The sequence below is a fragment of the Penicillium argentinense genome, assembly GCF_028826775.1.
Source record: "Penicillium argentinense strain IBT 30761 chromosome Unknown utg000009l_segment0_segment0, whole genome shotgun sequence".
In the NCBI taxonomy this organism is placed as follows: domain Eukaryota; kingdom Fungi; phylum Ascomycota; class Eurotiomycetes; order Eurotiales; family Aspergillaceae; genus Penicillium; species Penicillium argentinense.
In genome coordinates, this window is record NW_026622668.1 from 2,567,164 (window position 1) to 2,586,918 (window position 19,755).

Sequence of the window (19,755 nt, forward strand, 5' to 3'; positions counted from 1 at the left end):
TGCAGTGTGAAAGGTGTATTTGACAGTAGTGATAGTAAAGTGTGGAAGTAGGAGTGCAGAAAATTGATACGAATCGCTTTCATGATAATCAAATCCATGCCGCCAATGGTATCTCTGCCTAACCTTGATAATCAACATGCAATGCACCCGATCGTTCTCGTACATCTAATCCAAAACCAAAACGCCGTTGCCAGATATGAAGCTAATGACACATGACCCGTTCTTACAAAACATAGCTCAGCAGCTCCTGTGCTCGCAGAGCGGTGGCAACATGCCATGGGAGGGTGTTGCTTTGTACACTGCGCAGACCTCTTACTCGGGCAAGCGTAGATAGATCCCGGTACATTCCGAGAATGTCTCGTAGGATGGATTCGTGGGAGGGCGGTGCCCGTGGCGTGTAGACTAGGTTGACTGTCATTGCGTAAACGCCGTCCCCATCGATGGTGCCCTTGCGGCGCAAAAGATACCCGCTGACCAGTGCGGGGCGGAAGTCGGTGACGTGGGGTGAGTTGTTGAGACGGTGAGATAAGATGACGGTCCAGGACTCATCGGACATGTCTGAGAGAACGACGTCGGAATCCGGTTCCAGGGAAGGCTCGGTTGGGGTTGGGGCATTGTAGGTTGCACCCGGAGTAGGTGCGTTGCCTGATTGTTCAGGAGATGCGATGCTAACGCTCGGATTGGGGGTGGAGACGGGAGTCGATGTAAAATGGTGGTTGAGGACGCTGGTCGTCATGGGCGAGACGGTAGGTTCAAGTGCCAAATCTGACATGGTGCTAACCGTCACAATAGTGAGCTCTAAAGAACCAGAACGGGCCTTGTTCTGTTGCTCGGCTAGGCTGGTCCATCCTGTTGGAAGTTGTTAGCAGGCTGAGAGACATCTTTGCGCGATAATGAAAATCATACCTTCTACATCATCTGGTTCCATTGGTTCCGTATTGGCCAGGATGAGCTTCCAACGGGCTTGAGCCTTCTCCATGATGCTCTTTGTCGTATTCCAGATTTCATTGCGGACCTCGGCAGATGACCTGGGCACACACTTGCCGCGATATTTGAGGCAATATGACACGACCATCTGTAAGGTACCAGTTCCATCAGACCACGCAGCTGACACCCATCTCTGGTCTAAACTTTTGGAGAGGGCTAGATGCAGTCTTCTGCCATCTTGCAATGGTGATGCTCTCTCAGGCACAAGTCGAAAGCTAATGCTCTTTGGGAGAGAGTGTGCAAGGATAACAGGAGGAGCACACTGAAAAGCGGAATCGGCATCTTTGGGACGACAGCGACTGTATACCTCAAATGCCAGACTCAAGTAATCAGTCTGCTTTGGCACAACTATGGAGTCCTCTGACAGAATGAACTCCAAAGGAATGATCTGCAAAACAACATCATTGATTGGCTGGGCTTGTCCTCGGTCGGCGTCTGCAGCCAATTGTTGGAAGAGGTACCAGAATGCCGTGCAGATATCAACAAGGGCTGCTGCATGCGGGAAAGGATTGACAATATAGACCACACAATTATCGCCGCTCGGCGGTGCTTGTGCAAGCTCAGTTCCTATCGTATGTCAGAATAATCCATGAAAAATGGGAGGACACGTACCTAAGTCTTGACATAGAACCTTAAGGGATTGCATCATATAGTTGTAGTTCGAGTTTTCCGAGTCCCAAGTTCTCAGGCCATCCACGAATGCTGTGGATTGATTGCCTCGAACATGACTCCCAAAGTTGCAACTTTGGTAAAGAAGACCAAAGCGATTCATGAACTCATCTGCTGCCTTTGCTGCAGCAGTCGGATGGATGCAGTATGCCGAGATATCCTTTGAACCACAGGCCGGCTGAAGGTCGAATGTCTCCCAGAAGGCAATCGATGTTGGAAGCGCCTCAAGATAGTCTTTGCCCCGACGAATACGGACGTGAGGGGCGACCGACTTTGAGATTGAGCTCTTACCAGAGTCCTTGGAAGATTGCAGCCCAGTTGCAGCAGATAAATTCTCTTGCAATGAAGTATATCCTTTGAGATCGAGCTTTGCGATGTCGCCCAAGAAGTTGGCATCTTCGAGGCATGCTCGCAATGTAAGATTCTCACTTTCAAGATCACATAAACCAACCCTGTCTCCTAGTACATAGTCTAACGACGACTGTGTAATTTGGTCAACAAGTAGTTGAGCGATCGGAATCTGATCTTCACGTCGCAGGAGAACTGGCGATTGTTGGATTTGTATCGCAGAAAAATAGCCAATGAAAACCCAATCAGAGAAATTGGCCAGAAAATTACCGAGAAAGGTAGTGTTCTCAGCTTTCGAACCTATTGTACCCTCAGGCGCACCAGAAGATTTGGCTGGCGATGCAACGGATTGAACATCAGACTCTGAGGGAATACGTTTCCTTTTAAGGGATGGAATGACCGTTGCGACTGGCGTCGGAGCGTTTGTTATTGGTGCCTCATCGCTGAAGTCACTGCTTGTGCTGCTAGAGACGGAGGACGATCGAGAGTGGTTCTCCAAAGATGAGAGCGTGCTTTGAGCTGCTGGCTTGGTTTGAAGCCCTCCGCCTCTTCCACGGTGAGGAATACCGACAGTGGGGATAGTGTTCGAGCCGCGATCTATCGTATTCAGGGAGATTCCGGTAGAGAACCAAAACTTTCCTGCTGCTCCATACTTCTGATCCCAGTCCCCAATTTTTTTTTCGAAGGCAACAGGTTGATAGTGGCCTTGCTGGGAGCGGGTATCGTTGGATTGCTTAGATTCTTCTTCTTGTGACCCAGAAAACAAGATTTTCTTGATTTCCACAGGACTCAAAGGAGGGCTGATTGTTTGAGACTTGGGCTCTTGAGGAGATGACATGGGTTGGTCTGAGCCCGTTGCCTCATCAACCGGGCCTATTTGTTCAATTTTGGGTGGTTCCACATCATTTTCGGTGGTTTTGGCGGGTTGAGGAGCATCGAGGTCATCATCGACAGGTGGTTGTTGGTGAACATCTCCATTCCTCTCGTTTCCCTCCGAGTCTTTCATGTCTGATGGCATCTCTGCAGCCATTTCGTCATTCGGAGCACCCTCGTCCATATCATCGAAGGCTGGGTCATCAAAGAAGCTGAAATCGGCATCGGTAATTCCTTTGGTTTCGAAATCCTTGTCGTTCATGTCACCAAAGAGATCTTCATCGTCACTTGCGTCGTACCGGCCGGTACCAACCTCGACATTTGGCGAAAATTCAACATTAGACGAGTTTTTCGCTTCTTGTGCCGCAGTTGGTGATAGATTGAAGCCGGTATCCCCGGGAGAAGCCTCAGACGCATTCGCAATATTTATACCCACATTGACAGCGCCGTCGGGTGGAGTTGGATAAACCAGATTGGTAGCCTGCAAATCCGGGTATTGCGCTATCCGGGCAAGGCTCTCCGTGTTCTCCATATGGTCGATTGTGGGAGATGTCATGTCGTGGTCTTTGGCTTGTGGCGTTTCCAAGGTGGGGATATTCTCAAGATCTTGACTGAGTTTGAGGGAACTAGCATCCGCAAACCACCGCTCTGCAAACTCCAATGGATCATCGGACGTCTTAGACGGCCAGGATGATCGTATTGATCGACCGGTCCTCTTGAAGCAGAACCGCGCGGGCCACAGCATACGTTTCAGAGGAATCCCCGACTGAGCCTCATCAGTTTGGCGCCATGCCTCTCCTGCTAATTTCGCAAAAAAGGGCTCCCAGACCTCTACCTCCACCCAGGGTTCCTCGTCAATTGAGTCGATAAGAAGACCGAAGTTGGCCAACCACTGTACCACGTCAAGTTTCCACTGCCGTCGCCTTGCAACGTTGTTTCCAGAAGCTGAAGTACCTGGTGACGGAATAGAAGGGGATTCAATATTCGCGGTCACAAGCCTTGCAATAGCACCGTTCGGAGAAAGCCAAAGATCAGATCCTGGTTGTACCCGAAAAATATTGGAAATGTCATCCAGGGGGCTACACAGCCTTGTGATCCCAGGCTGGGAGATGGTTAGTGGTGATATCGTCAATGTTCCAGAGGCATTCAACTGGACATTCAGCGAGGTAAGGCATGATTGGGAAAGCACGCTTTCATTGTCGATTCGAGGGCTTTCGTATCCCGGCCTGTTCACCGCAGTGAACAGCGTACGTGAACCGAGCGGTAATGCACCATGGACTCGGATCAAGTGAAGGCTAATGGCGCCGGTAACGGCCGACACAAAAGAAGCGTAGATGGCGGCAGAGCTGCTATAGCCTTCTGGTCGTCGGGTCGGATTTTGAGCTGGCTGTGACCGCTGCTGCGTAAATGACTGAGCCCCAGTGGGATTTTGAGACTCAGCAGAAAGACTTTTGATCAATTCCTGGGAGGTAACACTGCCCGATGCCGAGACTATGCTGTGGATTAGCACTTGGGGTGTCACAGAGGACGAATATTTCGTTGAACTGTGGCATACCTTTGAGAGTCGTCGCATCCACAAGAATTTTTGAGGTTTCTGTTTCGCCTTCTTTGACATACAACGAGTTTAGGCTCTCGAACCCGGGGGTTGGTGAGAACACCCATAGTCCGAGGCGCCTGGGACAGGAAGCTAAACAATTTAAGATTCTTAATCGAGCCTCCAGGTCCTTCAGATGAGCCAAATGTTTGAGGATGGTGTAGCCACTGGCCGGACCGTCCTGGGGATGATTGGCAACGAGTTGCTCTCCCGTGTATATTCTCCAGTATATCGTGGAGAAGCCATCCTGGAGGATCTTGGTCAGTTGCGCGACTGACAGGAAATTCGGTTTACTTACTATAACATGTATATTGGTGGTTGCGCTTCCAGGAAAGTCCATGATTCAACGGTCGCGGACAGCCCCGGGAGCATTCGCAGATAGAGGGATGATGGGATCTATTCGAGGATTCATTTCCAGCGGTGGAGGGATTCCGCTGTAAAGAAAATGCGCACACGACTGAGCTCAGTGCTGAAGCCCATCAGGTGGGTAAAGACATCGCAGAGGCGAGGCAACGCGGAGAACGCGGCGGCATCAACAGTCGAGCGCAATTCCGGGGAAGTTCGCCGACGCTCGGACCAGCCTGGGATGCGCATGGATCACGTGCTATCTTATCTGCGGGTTTTTTATCGCAACAATCTTTTTCTCTCTCGGCTTCACCGCGCAGCAGGGTGCTTTTACGACGTCGGTTTTTGTGGCGATTTGATCGACTGACGCCATGAAGCTGTCCAACCAGTCTGAGGTGCCCGTGTACACCATCTCGGGTTCCAACACAGCCCGTCCACTCCCCGAGTGGCTCGCCAGACGCCGCAAGCGCAGCTTGAAGGACGACCCCGAATATGCGAATCGCGTGGAGTTGCTGCAGGACTTTGAGTTCGAGGAGGCCAGTCAATGTATTCGTGTCAGTGAAGATGGCGAATGGGTTATGAGCACAGGTATGCGATTATTCTTCGAGTGTTAATTGCAAAGTGCAAATCAACTGAAACTGTTCCTAGGAACCTACAAGCCTCAAATTCACACCCACTACCTTCCGCAACTGTCTCTTTCATGGGCCAGGCACACGGTCGCTCTCAATACTACTTTCCTTCTCTTGTCCTCCGACTATTCCAAGTCCCTCCACCTTCAGTCCGACCGATCTCTCGAATTTCACACCCCGCAAGGATGCCATTACACCACCCGCCTCCCGCGATACGGCCGCGACCTTTTATATGACCGAAATTCGACCGAAGCACTTATTCCCTCGGTTGGTGTCAACCAGGATGGAATGGGAGAGGTCTTCCGCCTCAATCTGGAAATGGGCCGATACATGAGAAGTTTCGAGGTTGACGTTGGCGGTGATGATTTCACATCGGCAGGCGGCGGTACACTTCAAGGTGGAATTCATACTGGTGCGGTGAATACTGGTGCTATTGCAGAGGAGAGTCACGGTCTGCTTGCTTTTGGTACGACCGTCGGCACCGTCGAGCTGTGGGACCCCAGAGCCAAGGGCCGAGCGGGTGTGCTTCTGCCACCCTCACAGCCTGGACCGGACGAGCCCCGGAATGAAATCACTGCGCTTGAATTCCATCGCTCGGGTCTAACTCTGGGAACCGGTTCCTCTAACGGTCTGATTCACCTCTACGATCTTCGATCCCCAGTTCCCCTGCTGAAGAAGGACCAAGGATATGGTTTCCCCATTCATACCCTCAAGTTCCTTCAACCATCAACGGCTACCCGGGAGGCGACACTGGAGCCTAAGATGATGTCAGCCGATAAGCGTATTATCAAAATCTGGGATCCCCGTGATGGCAGCCCTTGGACCTCTGTCGAACCGGCAGTGGATATCAATTCTGTCGCTTGGTGCAAGGACAGTGGAATGCTCTTGACGGCGAACGAAGGTCGGCAACAGCACTCATTCTTCATTCCCCAGCTTGGACCTGCACCGAAGTGGTGCTCGTTCCTTGATAACCTGGTTGAGGAGATGGCTGAGGATCCCAACGATCCGAACGCCTTCGCCAGCTCCGCCGCTGGCTCTGTGTACGACAACTACAAGTTCTTGACTGTTCCCCAGCTTCGCAGCCTCAATCTGGAGCATCTTATTGGACGCACCAACCTCATGCGCCCATACATGCACGGCTACTTCGTTGCTCAGCGTCTCTACGAGGAGGCTAGGTTGATCACCAACCCGTATATTTGGGAGGAAGAACGCGCCAAGCGCGTGAAGGAGAAGATCGACAAGGAGCGTGAGAGCCGCATTCGTGGCAAGAAGAAGGCGGCCGTCAAGGTGAACAAGAGGTTGGCCGAGCGGTTGATGAACGCCGAGGAGAAAAAGGAGCGTCGGGATGCCAAGCGTGTTCTCGAGCGTGGTGGCGACGAGGAGATGGTTGATGCTCCTGCCAAGGAGGATGAGGAGTCAAAGAACAAGGGTGTCCTGGCCGACAGCCGTTTCAACGCCCTGTTCGAGGATGAAGACTTCGCCGTTGATGAGAACTCTCATGAATTCCGCCTCATCAACCCCAGCACTGTTCCTATTCCTGCTGGTCGCAAGGAACGTGGTCTTACTGCGGTCGAACAAGAAGCCGTGGACGACGTCCCTGGATCTAGCTCCGACACCGACTCCGACTCAGACAGCGAGGCCGAACGTCCCGCGAAGGCTGAGCGCTCCAATAAGATCTCTTCTGCCGACTACAAGCGGACGAAGCGCGCCCCTCCCCGCATGCAGGTCTCCTCTTCCACGCGCACCAACTCCGCCCGTGACAGGTCATTCGGCTCTCGGGCTCAGAACATGAAGGCGAAGCAAAGGCCCGCGCGGCAGACCGGTGTTACCGGCGAGCGAGAGGTCAGCTTCATGCCCGCCAGCAAGACTAAGAACAGCAAACCCGAGGTCCGCTATGACAAAACCGAGTTCAAGGCGAAGGAACGCCGCAGTGCCTCCGGTAACACATTCCGTAAGATGTAATGTGTTGGACGTGTTTGCTTGGTTCACAAAAGTTACTCATGATACCCGTGAAATACCAAAGACGGTCTCACCTCTCCGTGGACCCCTTCTTACCTCTTGTTGATATTGGAGAAAAGTCTGGATATTTACCTGCACCGGCGTCTGGACTGGCAATGTATTCATATGTGTTGCATGACGGAATTATTTTTCAGCATCTGGAGCCTGGTTTTATAGAGCTTATTTGAAAGAATAAAAGTTTCCAAATTCTGATCATGGGACCCAACTTGAACGTATCTGAGTAGCGGCAGCACGCTCTATTACACACTGCACTGTATTGTACAGCCAGTCTCCACAAGAGGACTTCGAGTATTCGAGAACTTACATTAGGTGTTCCTTATAATAGAATCAAGGTACACATTCCACATCCATGCACGCCAAGGTTTTATCATTTCATAAGTTTTCTCAGGTTCGGTCAAGGCTTTATACCCTACGATACCGAGACGTAGTTCATCTCTTCATGATACAAAGAACCGCGGAAGCAAGTACAGCGCCAAACACAGAAGAGCAAGGTAACCTATGATGTAAGGATCAGGTGACGAAGCTTTGAAATCAAAACTGAAACGTCTCTGAAACGAGAAAGAATATGAAAACGCGTAAAACTAATGGCAACTGAAACCCAATTTCTATGCACAAGTATCAGTCATGAGGCCAATCGAAGAGAAGAAAGAATTCAGTCTATAAAAACCAGGTTAATCAAATGCGGAAGATTTTAAAGAATAGATCAAGAGAAAAGGGAATTCAAGGTGGCGAGAAATGAGAGGTAACGAGGTTAAGCTAATGAAAAATTGGGTATTGGAGAGATACGGCTGAGGCATACTCTAGCCTGGGCCTAAGATGAAAAGCAAAAAATGGCAATGTGCGGTAGATAATCGCGGTATTAGATCGTAAGAGCATCTAGCTCTACCAAACATGAAAATTGGGGAGACCAGCTCCCCGCCGCCCACTACCACGTCGGGAACCACTATTCGAGTCGGCGCCCCCGTGATTCCCTCGGTTTTCTTCGAGGCTACGTCGGGAGGCGCCGAAATCACTCATCGCAAAAAGCAGTGGCTCGTCATCCTCCAGTGAAGGAGGAGCACGGCTGGCGCTGGGTCGTTGACCCGAACCGCGGCGAAGCTCCATTGTGGAGTTGCCGCTAGTGCTACCGCTGGCATTTCCATCGCGGTCCGCATCACGCTCTGCCAGGTGTGGGGGGATGGCTGAGCCACGGGCGAGACTGCTCGAGGCAGAGCTGAGTGACTGGCCACCTGAGTACCCTCTGCCTCGCGAGCTTGCGAATCGCGGTTGGTATAGATGGGCGTTGGAGACCGATGATGTTGCGGACCGGCGCGAAGCACCGGTGGCACTAGTTGCAGGGGCGTTGGCATCCTCTGTGGAGGGCCGGCCTGCTAAATTGGGGTCCTGGTTCTCATCTTCGTTCATTCGCCGCTGGAGGGTGTTAGGAACGGGATGTGCAGCCTCTTCATTTCCGAGACTCACGCTCCGCATGCCGAACGGAAATATTTCATCATCATCAGCCACGATGGGCCGGATCCGTTGGGCCGCAGAGCTTGAACGCCGGTAGGCTGGAGGATACACCCGCGGAGACATTGGAATGTCTATGGCAGCAGCCGTCGATGGATCCCGTTGCGTCGACTCCATGCCAGGGTTCTCCTCAAGAGGCGAGTTGTGTTCGATATGAGGGACCCGACGATCGTGCTCCGTGGCAATCTCGTCGACCACGCTATTAGAGCTTAGTCGAGATCTGATGGCGGGGGTGTGGGGAGTATGGGGGGAGATGGGTTTTCCAGGAGAAGAAGCCGTGGAAATAGATGTGCCAGCAACCATCTGCGGCACTCCCGAGAGCTGCTTGCTAGAGGAATTCGACGATTGTCGAAGATGCATGGAGGCCGACATCGAGTCGGACAAAGCAGCGTTTGAATCACGCATGCGTTGAAAACGAGCGAGGGCAGCCGAGGTGGCCGTTGGCTTGCGCGGACCAGTTTCTTGGGAAATAGAGCTAGATGTATTCATTAAATCTTTCTTCAGATCGAGCATCTTCAAGAATTCAGAAATATTCTCATCGTCCGCGTGGATTGATTCTGCGCTCGTACCGGTGGCTTCTGCAAGCAGACCAGAGCCGGGTTGCACGTTTGAAGAAGCCGCGCTCGCCTTGCCGCTGGAATGGTCGTCATCTGGCTTGCTCATACCACCAGAAGAAGGTCGGCCTCGTCTATGACTGAAGGAGCTACTGTATCGGGTGATCGGAGCAGGTTTAGGAGATGCTGAGGTGGGCGATAGAAAGGCTTGTTCAGACGCAATTGCAGCGGGCTTTCGTGCAGAGGCCGCTACAGACGGGGGCGGCATGACTCGAGAGTCGGCAGATGTGCCCGTGGGAATGCGAGCGGATACGGTCCGAGGTGACACGCCCAATGGCGTATCTACCAATGCCGGAGAAGCAGAAAGAGGCGGAGCCTTGAAGGGCTGGAAGGAGACAGAGGGACGACGGCCAAAGTTCGAACCACCACCTTCACTGGCAAGCTTGGCAGCTCGACCAGTCGGCGCAATTTTCGCAGCAGGTAACAGCTTCTTCGATGGCGAACCGGACGGGGAAGAGGATCCAGCAGCATCCCTCGCTGCACGCAACGCGGAGATAGGACTTGTGCCATGAGGCGGACCGACCTGGTGAAATGTTGACAAGCTCCCATATGCCCGTGAGCAGTCCGGGTTCTCGACAGTGCGCGTCTCGACCGGCACTGATCCGATTTCAGGATTCGGCTTGGAGTCATCCGAGGGTAGAGATGGACGAAAGATATCGTCATCAGCTCCCATGAACCGAGAGCTCAGTAGCGCTTCCGAATCATCCACACGGAAGTCACAGTTTGTGCGGTAGGCGACCTTGACGGAGAAGGGCCCTGCGGGGGATTCGGTGACCCCGAAGTTGTAGGTATCCACGACTTTCCCATTTCCTTCATACAGTGGGGTTGTCAATGTATCTGGAGATAGAACAAATCGAGAGCTGTTGCCATCGATGATGCGATACTTGACTTTCAAGGTCGGGCTCTGGCGTAACTTTGTGTTACGCTTCGAGAACTTCCATGCCGGCAAGAACTTTGAATAGGTGAACAAAGATCGGAAAAGAACAATGCTTTTCTTGTACACCGTTGGCAAGATGGAGCCCAGATCGGCCGGAGGATCGCTCACGGCCTCACCCAGCTCGATGGTCCATCGCTCCAAGATGATCTCATCCGCATCCGACTGATACGGGTCACGGGCCTCGTCCCGTAAAGCATCGAGCGACTCTTGCACATCCCAACGTTTTCCGTTCTCGTCCAAGATCACCAAACTTTGATTGTTCGTCAGACTCTTCGTATCCAAGTATGTCTCGATGATAAGAGGGGGAGGTCGGTTGTCCGTCGCATCACAGGTTCGCCAGACCCAGAGCTGCTCACGGATGGCATCACTATCGTTTAGTTCGACATTAAACTGTAGTGGTCATGGGGTTAGGAAAGCCCTGTTTTATGTCTTGAGAGCGAAAGCGGTACTTACCCATCGGTTGATCCTAGGTTTGTCGGAGTCTTTGAGGTAGGCAGGAGGAAGGTCCACGCGCGAATGAAGGATGATCAAAGCCGATTTAGTATGGTAATTCTGTCAAACAGCGCAAGGAATGATCAGTCTGTGGTTCTTGCGCACCGCCGCTCTGGCGATAAGCGATGGGAGCGGAAGGAGGGCGATTGACTTACCGAGACGATCTGGTTCAGTTTGGCCATGCTTTCCTTACTCGGAGCCGCCATCTTGGGTTCTGAGGCGTCTGCTCCGGCATCGATACCCAAGCCTTTGGTCGAATTTGTTCTGATGTCAACGGTGGGGGAAGGCGGGATGGAGTCGTTGTCTTTGACGTCGTCCCGAGCCGCGGCCGGCGCTCTGGCGGGCGGCTTGGGCGCCGGCGAAGGGACGGCCGGGGATCGGGGGTGCTGATGCATGGTGGACGAAACGTCTAATCCGCGGAGACGGTCAGTGATACGACCACAAAGATCAGAAACGACGCCGCAGTGCTTACCCCGACAAACGGGTGCCGGAGGAGAAGAGGAGCTTCCGGCGCGCGATTGTGTTATCAGAAGGGCAACGAGACGGTGGGGCCGGCGCCGACGGCCATGCTAACAGAAACAAAAAAAGCGGATTTGCTTGAGATGTGCCGACGGGATGTTCCAGCGAAAGTGAATCAACGGACTGCAGCAATGGAGGCAGCAGCGGACATGGTCGAAAGAAGAAGATCTAGACCAAGGCGGACTGGGATGGGACCTTCGGAGCCTGGGGAGCTTCTCCGCATCGACCAGAGGCAGAACGGGAGAGGCAGAACTACGACTCGTGGTTACTCGCACTGGTGCAGTCTTCCAAGGTTGGTCGGCGGCAGCACCTATGAGATGTCAGAAAACGAGGGAGCCATGGCGACCTGGGTCTATATAAACGGGGAGATGTGTAGGAAGGGAGTGCTGCTGTGACGCACACCCGGTGACTGGCGAATGTGCCAGGCCCAGTCAGCCTGGAACGCCACCCCAGGTGATCGGTGCAAACGGCCTTCTTATACGCATCTCCGCGTTTTTCCTTTTGTTGTTTTCTTTTTTTAATCTACGGTCTCTCGTTGCTTTTTTGGCTTTTTTAGGGTCTCTCTGCGCGCTGTTTCTAAGCTGCTTCTCCCTTCCCAAGGTACACCTAGGTAAGGGCAATCCTGCGATCTCCGCTCACCGCTCGAGATAACCCGGTGGGCAGCTGACGAGGATCGACGGCCTCCACTCGACTCTTCTACTGGCATTGTCTGGGTCTGGCCCACCCCATCTGGCAGTATACAGTAAGGTCGCAGTGTCATATGTGTTCTGATAGGGGTTGGGTGCCCCGTGCTCGCGGCCCTCCGAATGGCTGCCTTGTTTCTGCGTGACCGATCATATCTCGAGTCTGCAGCGGGCTGCAGCAGCGCCCGGCAGCAGAGCCGCGGAGAAATGACGCAAACGAGCACGCCAGGGAGAGAAGTTTAATTGCGAGTCATCAACATACACTTCCTACCCTAGGGTTGGACACATGGAATGTTCTATTGAATAGTATATACACTGGATATCGAGATTATCATGAGAATTTCATCGACATTAGATCCATCAGTATATTCCGTATTATCCACAATATATACCTGGTCGGGCCTGGTTCCGCCAAGTGACACACACAAGGTACCTTACCCTGGGTACCTTGCCTAGGTAGCATAGTGTTTAGTCTTATGGTCCCGTCCCAAGCACTACTACCCCCCCACCTTTCCCGGGACTACAGGCACCGATGCACTATCCCAACACACTCCACCACCACGCACTCACAACGCAACAGTCTACCAGGTCACCACGTCCTTCAGAACATTCGGGTCCTGCTTGACAGCCGAGTCGCGTCGCCCCAGCGCAGCAAGCACATCAATCAGCTTGGTGAGGATCGGCTCGAGCTCGACTCCCAGCGCCAGCGGGTTGAGAATACTCGCCAGCTCCGTGTTGTGCGAGCACCCGTTCTCCGTCGTGCCCGCAAAGGCAGCCTCGATGAACTGAATCGCCTCGGGCAAGGCGATCACTTCTGTGGTCGCGTGCCCTCCATTGCCGTAAGTCGTGAACTTGACGTCGGCCCCGTTGTTGCACCACGAGTTGACCATGGTCGATGCGTTCGAGTAGGGGATGACCTCGTCTTGCGTGGCGTGGTACACAAACACGGGCGCTGTCGGGGTCTCCTTCTTATTCGCGCCCAGAATATTCTTGCTCAACACGGATTTGATGGTTGGCTCCTCGAGCAGCCCATAACCCATTGTCTGAACGTCCTTCGAGAACAGAGACTGTTCTGAGAATTGAAGGATATCGCCCACGGCGCAGTTCTTCTTCGCAGACTGCAGCACTTCCCGCCCATGGGAGGTCAGCACCTTGTTGATGACAGGCGTCAATTCGGCTCCGTAGGCACTGGGCATCGCCAGACCCACGACGGCCGCCGGAATAAATCCGCTGAAAAGCGTGTTGTCGATGAAGACCAGGGTGCCCGTCAGGTTTGAGGGGGTACCGCCCTGCACCCAGCCCTTGATGTGCAACTCAGGGGCATAACTTGGCTGGAGGGAGGCAGCCCAACCGGTGGCAATGGCACCGCCGGAGTAACCAGTGCCGACAATCATCGGGTTGTCGCTCGTCAGATCAAGGTGGTCTCCGAAATTGCTTACGGCACGCATATTATCCAACACACCCATGCCTTCCAGATGACCCGGACCGAAGGCCGCATCGGGCCCCTCATAGTCAGGCGACGCGACAATATAGCCTAGCAAGAGGTACGCCTGGATGATCAATTGCTCTGCCGAGGAAATGATATCCGTCTGTGCCGCTCCGAGCTGGTAGTTGTAACTGGGGTTGCAGATCGTCGCGGAGCTGTCATAGGCCGTGTGGAAGGAGACGAATCGATCCTTCTTGGGCGACGACGGCTTGAAGATCGTGGTCACTGTCGCAATGGCCGATCCATTGATGGCAGTCGTCCGATAGAGGAGCTGGAAGGCCTCGACCGGGTCCGGGATTAGTCCTAAGAAGGCCACGCTGACATTGCGCTGTCGCAGGATGGTCCCAGGGACCTCGTTCTCAAACCCAACAGGAGGTTGATAGAACGGATCATCACTAGGGGCTTTTGGCGCCCGAGTTGCAAGTCGAGGGCTAGTCCGGGCAACGGTAGGCCGGGCAGAAGCAATGGCCAGCATGAAGGCCCCGAGGGCTAACATGATGCGGCGCACCGAAGGGCCGGCGGAGTAGACCATGCTGAGGCGTATAGGAAGATGGTCAGGGCTGCGGATGATTCCCACCGTGAGAAAAAGTCGGATGGTATCAGGATAAATATCCACCGCACTGCGATTCCTGTGAATGTGATCCCCCACACTCTACCGAGGCAGCCCAATTTCGAGTGTTGATCATCATCCCCCTGAGATGTTCCTGCATCCTGACGGCGTTCTATACGACCCTATACGTCGGCGGGCGCGGGCCTGATTCGACAATGCAGGCCATGATGATCTTAGGCCCCTGCGCACAATGCTTCTCCGGGGCATGTTTCACAGCACTCGGGTGGTTGTGTGCCTGGGTTGTCTTCGTCTACGTGCGTTCTGGGGAAGAGCCGGGGGAAAACCTGGGCGAAAACCTGGGCGATCGGCGCTGACCCCGCACCCCCAGGCTGTCGCCTTGTTTACTCCTTCGAGAGATCGACATTAGGGCTTTTGATGACTGCGACCGAAGACGGCCGTCGGAGTCAGAGTCATTTGCGATGAGGCTGTAGTGATGGTACAGGTGATATTGTCAGATGCGCGAATGCGGTATTTCTTGGCTTGCTTTTTCTGATTCCATGGTGAGTTCCCATCCCTTGCTGATCGATTAGCTGGCTAGGGCTTAGGCTAACCGTTTTGGGACCACTCAAGATTGAGCACACCTTCCACGCTGGGCTGTGTTTCAGGAACAGGAAGTCGAAGCTTTAATTTGGAGGTCGTCCTTGAAGAACGGTTGAACCCCCACTCTTTCAGAAACAAGCCCACTCGAGGTATCCAGTCGCCCTATGCAAATTTGACATGGCGATTAATAGCTCACCCAATATACGCAGTATGAGGCAGCCCCCGCATCACCTGTTCGTCCCAGCATAAATATATTGTGCATGATAGTCCCGATGGTCCCCTGATTGACAACAGGGTCCTCGCTGCACATTTCAAAGTTAAAATAATCCTGTTCAGTAACCCACGCTTCGCAGACATGGCCTCCGAGAGCCTAGATTATGTTCGTCGGAAGAACTATATTTATTTGGAACCATGGGTAGACGTCAAAGTTTATGCAAACAATCCTCATCTCCGAAATGTGCAGGGTTAGGCTCCGAAATCATACGGTTGTGAACTTATACAGTTTCCAATTTCAGCTACATAAGTCTATTTAAATTTTGGATGGCAACAGTTGAGACGAAGGGCGATAGCGCGCATAGATTGTCTCTACCATGAGATATTTCGCTGCTCAGTTGTAGATCTTAGCCTGTAGGCCAGGGAGAATCTCGAGATCTTTTTCCCCGTAAGTATACTTCCCGTCATCCGAAACCTTGACATCCCGGTTCCGTCGTTGCTGCTGAGTCTGTCGGACCTTGACCCACTGCTCAGTTGTCAGGTGTTGACCAAGCTCGGTAAAAACATTCTGCGTCAATCCAAGTCGGCTGAGCAGTGGGCTATTCTGGATCGGGTCCAGGACAACATGGTTATTGGGTCTATTTCAAAAATCAGCTATGACCTATGGCTTTTTGGCGCCACAAAGATGGAGCAGTTTTCATTATGACTCACCGAGCAAAATATAGAACGCCCAATCGATCGACATGGGCTTGGTCTACGGGGGGTGCATGTACACGGTGAATGCTCGATTTGATCAGACCGCCCGTCAGTGCTGTCAGGGCATCGCAGGTATTGATGGTGATGGTCCCGTCCTGAGGACGCACCCACTTCCAGTTGCCTTCGGAGCTGAGAATTTGCAGAGCGGCCACGGGCTGTCGGAAAAGAAGGGTGACAGTGCCGAGGTCGGTATGTCCTGGACTATACAGGCTCCCAACTTTCTTGTTCTCTTCGGCGCTGCGCGCGGCGTAATGCATGTAGCGCAAGTGATCCTCTCCGCGAACATCGTACTGATGATCGCGAACCAGCTGGTCCTGGTCCGGGAGCTCAAGAAGAATGGCGAATAGGTGGAGAAGCTTTTCCACTACTTCAGTGTGGCATTTCTGGAATACACAGTTAGTGAATTGACACAGAATTGAATATTCAAGAAGCTAGGCGCATACGCGGCTGAAAGCCTCAATTTCGGCAATGTGATCGGAGAGAATTGGGGGTTGCTGTCGCTGATGGTGACCATCAAACTTGGGAATATTGTACACCTGTACATTATCTTTGATGCCATTTCCAAGGCTATAGTTCCATCTTTAGCTGACCGTTGATTGGCCAATAACGCGTTGTTCGAGAACCTACATGCGATGCCCAGCCGGCCGGTATCCGTTATACTCGCCTCGGACGAGGTCATCTGCGTTGTGATACTTGAGCTTCTCCTCAAGTGGCAACGCATAGAACTCTCGGCCCAGAGCAAATTGACGGTCAACCTCTTCTTGGCTGATGTTGAAGTTCTTGACATAGAAAAAGCCTTGGCGCCAATGCGATTAATAGTGATCTGACATAGAAAAAGCCTTGGCGCCAATGCGATTAATAGTGATCGGGCAAAAGGAACGAAGCAAAAGATGAGGTAGAATACTCACCGACATGTCGTACAGCATGCTCGAGCTTCTCGACTAAAGCCTTTTCACCACCGGGTTGCTCATATTCGCTCAGGTCGAGAGTGACGAGCTCGGCCCAGTCCACTTTTTTGGTTAGGACGATGGGATGAAAGGAACTGGTCGCGATTTGGGACTATCTTACAATCTTCTTTCGTTACTGGGACATGATCATAGCTGTCCATAATTCTTGCGGGCATGATTTCGGTATCTGTATCTTAAAATTGCCAAGTAAATTTTCAAAGTGGTGGTGAGCAATACGCCAGTAATCAGGCAACTCCACTGGCAGCATGTGCACCACATATAAGGACCAGACCACCATTCAGCAGCGATGCCAACCCCGCACTTCTAGACCAAACAAAAGCATACGTACTTGAAGCACGTCATCTCTTATCGAATGAGAGGTGCAATACCGGCTAATCATCGGATGCAAAAACCATCCGCCTTAAGGCAGGAGCCGGGCACGCCATACTCTGTTGACATGTCGCAGTCAACAACTTGGAAGAAATGATTCTATCCGTCTGCCAGTGAGATCCCTAGCTCTCCCGCCACAGCGCCTTTCTCCTCGAGACGAAGGACAATGATGCTACTACTACTCGGACAGATTCCGATGGCGACAGGGTTTGGAGGACTTACAAAGAGCTACCGACGGGCCTGGGTCTTTGAATTCTTCTCTGATCTCAGGATGCGGAACATTTAAAACAAATGCAGCTGCAGACACTAACCCTTGCACCCCCCGGTTAAGATATTCTCCGAAAACAAATCTCTGAATATTTTTACTCATCAGAAGGGGCATGGCTGAGGTAAAGCCCAAATCGGGTGGACCGTCCCTGCCCCGGGGGTTGAAGGAGATCGTCAATTGGTATCCGTCGGAATATCCATCTGAGGAACGAAAGTCAGCGAAATGCCGGTACAATCGACAATTGAAGGCACAGTGCTGACATTTGCAGATTACTTTTCAAGCTTGATTTGTCAATTCTGATTTTCGCTTGCTTATGCTGTGAGTACCTTTCCAATCCCCCAAGAAACCAGAGAAATTTACTGACCGTCGCAGTCTTCGTTAAATATTTGGGTAAGAATTCAGCGAGTGGAGTCTTTCAAATTCACCAGTTGATTGTGTCTATACAGATCAGACCAATATTAGCAATGCCTACGTTAGTGGTCTGAAAGAAGACTTCGGTCTTTACGGAAACGAACTCAACTACTTCAATGTCTGCTATTTCACGGCATATGTGGTGTTTCAGGTACCCGGACTTTTGTTGATGTCGCGTCCAAAGCTGTGAGTATAGACGGGGCCATTTTCTCTCGTGGCAGTACTTGAGACTGACCTGGGCCGCAGAGCTCGCTGGCTACTTCCGACACTAGAGATACTCTGGGGTATTTGTACCTTTGCCCAAAGCCGCGTCACAAATGTCAACCAGATCTACGCTCTCCGATTCTTAGTGGGAATGCTCGAAGCTCCTGTCTTTGCGGGGACCCATTTTATCCTGGGTAAATACATCTGGATGGACTTACGCTCATACCCGCCATTAAGCATACTGACTGGTATTTTCTGAAGGTTCCTGGTATTCTGGACCTGAGCTGTTCAAGCGAGCCGGTGCTTGGTTTATTTGCAATCCATTGGGAAGCATGGTCAGCGGGTATCTCCAGGCAGCGGCATACACTAACCTGTCTGGTGTCGGCGGGATGCCCGGTTGGCGATGGCTGTTCATCATTGACGGCATATTCACAATCCCCGTGGCCCTTATTGGATTTTTGATTTTCCCTGGCATCGCAGAGTCGCCCCGTCCGTTTTATTTGTCCGAGAGTGATATTTCGCTAGCGAAGGAGAGGGCTGCCAGAGCGAAGATTCGGCGACCAGGCAAGCTTGATCTCGATGTGCTCGGGCGATCTTTGAAGCGGTGGCATATTTGGGTTTTCGTTCTATGTTATGCGTGAGTGAACACCAACTCAAGACTGCTGCAGGAAATAAAATTTGACATCTTGTTTCTACAGGTGCATGATCATTTCCTCCTACCCTTCGTCATACATGAACCTGTGGTTGAAAGCAGAAGGATATTCGGTCACCAAGATTAACCAACTTCCAACTGTGATCTATGCCATCCAGATCGTTGCTTCTTGGCTTGGGTCGACAATTGCAGCTATATACCCAGCATGGCTCATCTACACTCTGGCGTCTATCTGCGTTCTTTTCTCGACGCTTTGCATGATTATTTGGAATATTCCGCCCGCATTGAAGTAAGTTACCCATCAAAAGTGATCTTATGTACCTTTTGCCTTTCTCATGTTCAAACACTAATCATATTTTCCAGATTTTTCGCGTGGTATCTTTTCGGAATTTCAAGCTGCTTAAGTCCCATTCTGTATTCGACGGTGAACACGATTGTCCGAGGTGATTCTGAGGAGCGGGCCCTCATTATGGTATGTCTCTCATCCTGGCTTTATACTTCAGACTAAGCCCTGCCACGTGGCATTGATCCCATTCGATTTGACCTGAGACAACATCTGGAATACCAGTAGCTGTGCACTCAATGATGACTGGAAGACTGACTTCATCATTAAACAGGGCTCGATGATGACCTTTGGCTATTCTTTTCAAATCTGGGTTCCACTCCTGCTTTTCCCAACTGCCGGACCAGACGGTGCACCACGGTGGAGAAAAGGGTGGCCTGTCACCTTTGTGTTCTATTTCCTCCTTTGGGCCGGTTTTATCTCGGCCATTCTGATCCACCGACGGTATGTTGCGACTTTATAAGAATAGCAATCTTACTCTTGCCGATCACCGCTAATACTCGACAAAGAGACCAACGAAAGCGCTCAGCCCGTGATAGCCAGGAACACAGCGACGAGGACGGGGAGACAATCATTATTGGTGATGGAGCAGATTCCAAAGCTGGTGAATCCGCTTCGAAAACTATACCCAAGGAAGGAGAGTAATCTGGTAACAGTAATAGCTTCTCAACGTACAGGAACGGAACATATAGTTCATCTATTCTGCCCAGTATCATTGGC

The 19,755-nt window shown here is 52.0% G+C and overlaps 6 protein-coding genes across 6 annotated transcripts; 2 read left to right on the forward strand and 4 right to left on the reverse strand.

The window, feature by feature from the left end:
• Positions 1-223: 223 nt before the first annotated feature.
• On the reverse strand, positions 224-4,811 carry N7532_008537 (uncharacterized protein; the record flags this gene model as incomplete). Its single annotated transcript, XM_056621029.1, has 5 exons — positions 224-849; positions 907-1,554; positions 1,600-4,368; positions 4,433-4,718; positions 4,770-4,811. 5 exons carry the CDS (start codon positions 4,809-4,811, stop codon positions 224-226), a joined length of 4,371 nt encoding a protein of 1,456 aa, XP_056471835.1.
• Positions 4,812-5,187: 376 nt separating this feature from the next.
• Positions 5,188-7,407, forward strand: N7532_008538 (WD repeat NOL10/ENP2 family protein; the record flags this gene model as incomplete). The annotated part of the gene is made up of 2 exons (XM_056621030.1): positions 5,188-5,404; positions 5,465-7,407. The coding sequence occupies 2 exons, from the start codon at positions 5,188-5,190 to the stop codon at positions 7,405-7,407; spliced, it is 2,160 nt and encodes a 719-aa protein (XP_056471836.1).
• A 939-nt stretch (positions 7,408-8,346) lies between these two features.
• Positions 8,347-11,408, reverse strand: N7532_008539 (uncharacterized protein; the record flags this gene model as incomplete). The annotated part of the gene is made up of 3 exons (XM_056621031.1): positions 8,347-10,911; positions 10,975-11,073; positions 11,169-11,408. 3 exons carry the CDS (start codon positions 11,406-11,408, stop codon positions 8,347-8,349), a joined length of 2,904 nt encoding a protein of 967 aa, XP_056471837.1.
• Positions 11,409-12,796: 1,388 nt separating this feature from the next.
• N7532_008540 (uncharacterized protein) lies at positions 12,797-14,233 on the reverse strand (the record flags this gene model as incomplete). Its single annotated transcript, XM_056621032.1, has 1 exon — positions 12,797-14,233. The coding sequence occupies one exon, from the start codon at positions 14,231-14,233 to the stop codon at positions 12,797-12,799; it is 1,437 nt and encodes a 478-aa protein (XP_056471838.1).
• Positions 14,234-15,458: 1,225 nt separating this feature from the next.
• N7532_008541 (Clavaminate synthase-like protein) lies at positions 15,459-16,943 on the reverse strand (the record flags this gene model as incomplete). Its single annotated transcript, XM_056621033.1, has 6 exons — positions 15,459-15,702; positions 15,776-16,203; positions 16,264-16,387; positions 16,448-16,616; positions 16,729-16,830; positions 16,889-16,943. The coding sequence occupies 6 exons, from the start codon at positions 16,941-16,943 to the stop codon at positions 15,459-15,461; spliced, it is 1,122 nt and encodes a 373-aa protein (XP_056471839.1).
• Positions 16,944-17,537: 594 nt separating this feature from the next.
• N7532_008542 (MFS general substrate transporter) lies at positions 17,538-19,680 on the forward strand (the record flags this gene model as incomplete). Its single annotated transcript, XM_056621034.1, has 10 exons — positions 17,538-17,653; positions 17,694-17,743; positions 17,798-17,815; positions 17,872-18,022; positions 18,083-18,234; positions 18,302-18,677; positions 18,739-18,981; positions 19,056-19,164; positions 19,310-19,479; positions 19,545-19,680. 10 exons carry the CDS (start codon positions 17,538-17,540, stop codon positions 19,678-19,680), a joined length of 1,521 nt encoding a protein of 506 aa, XP_056471840.1.
• Positions 19,681-19,755: the final 75 nt, after the last annotated feature.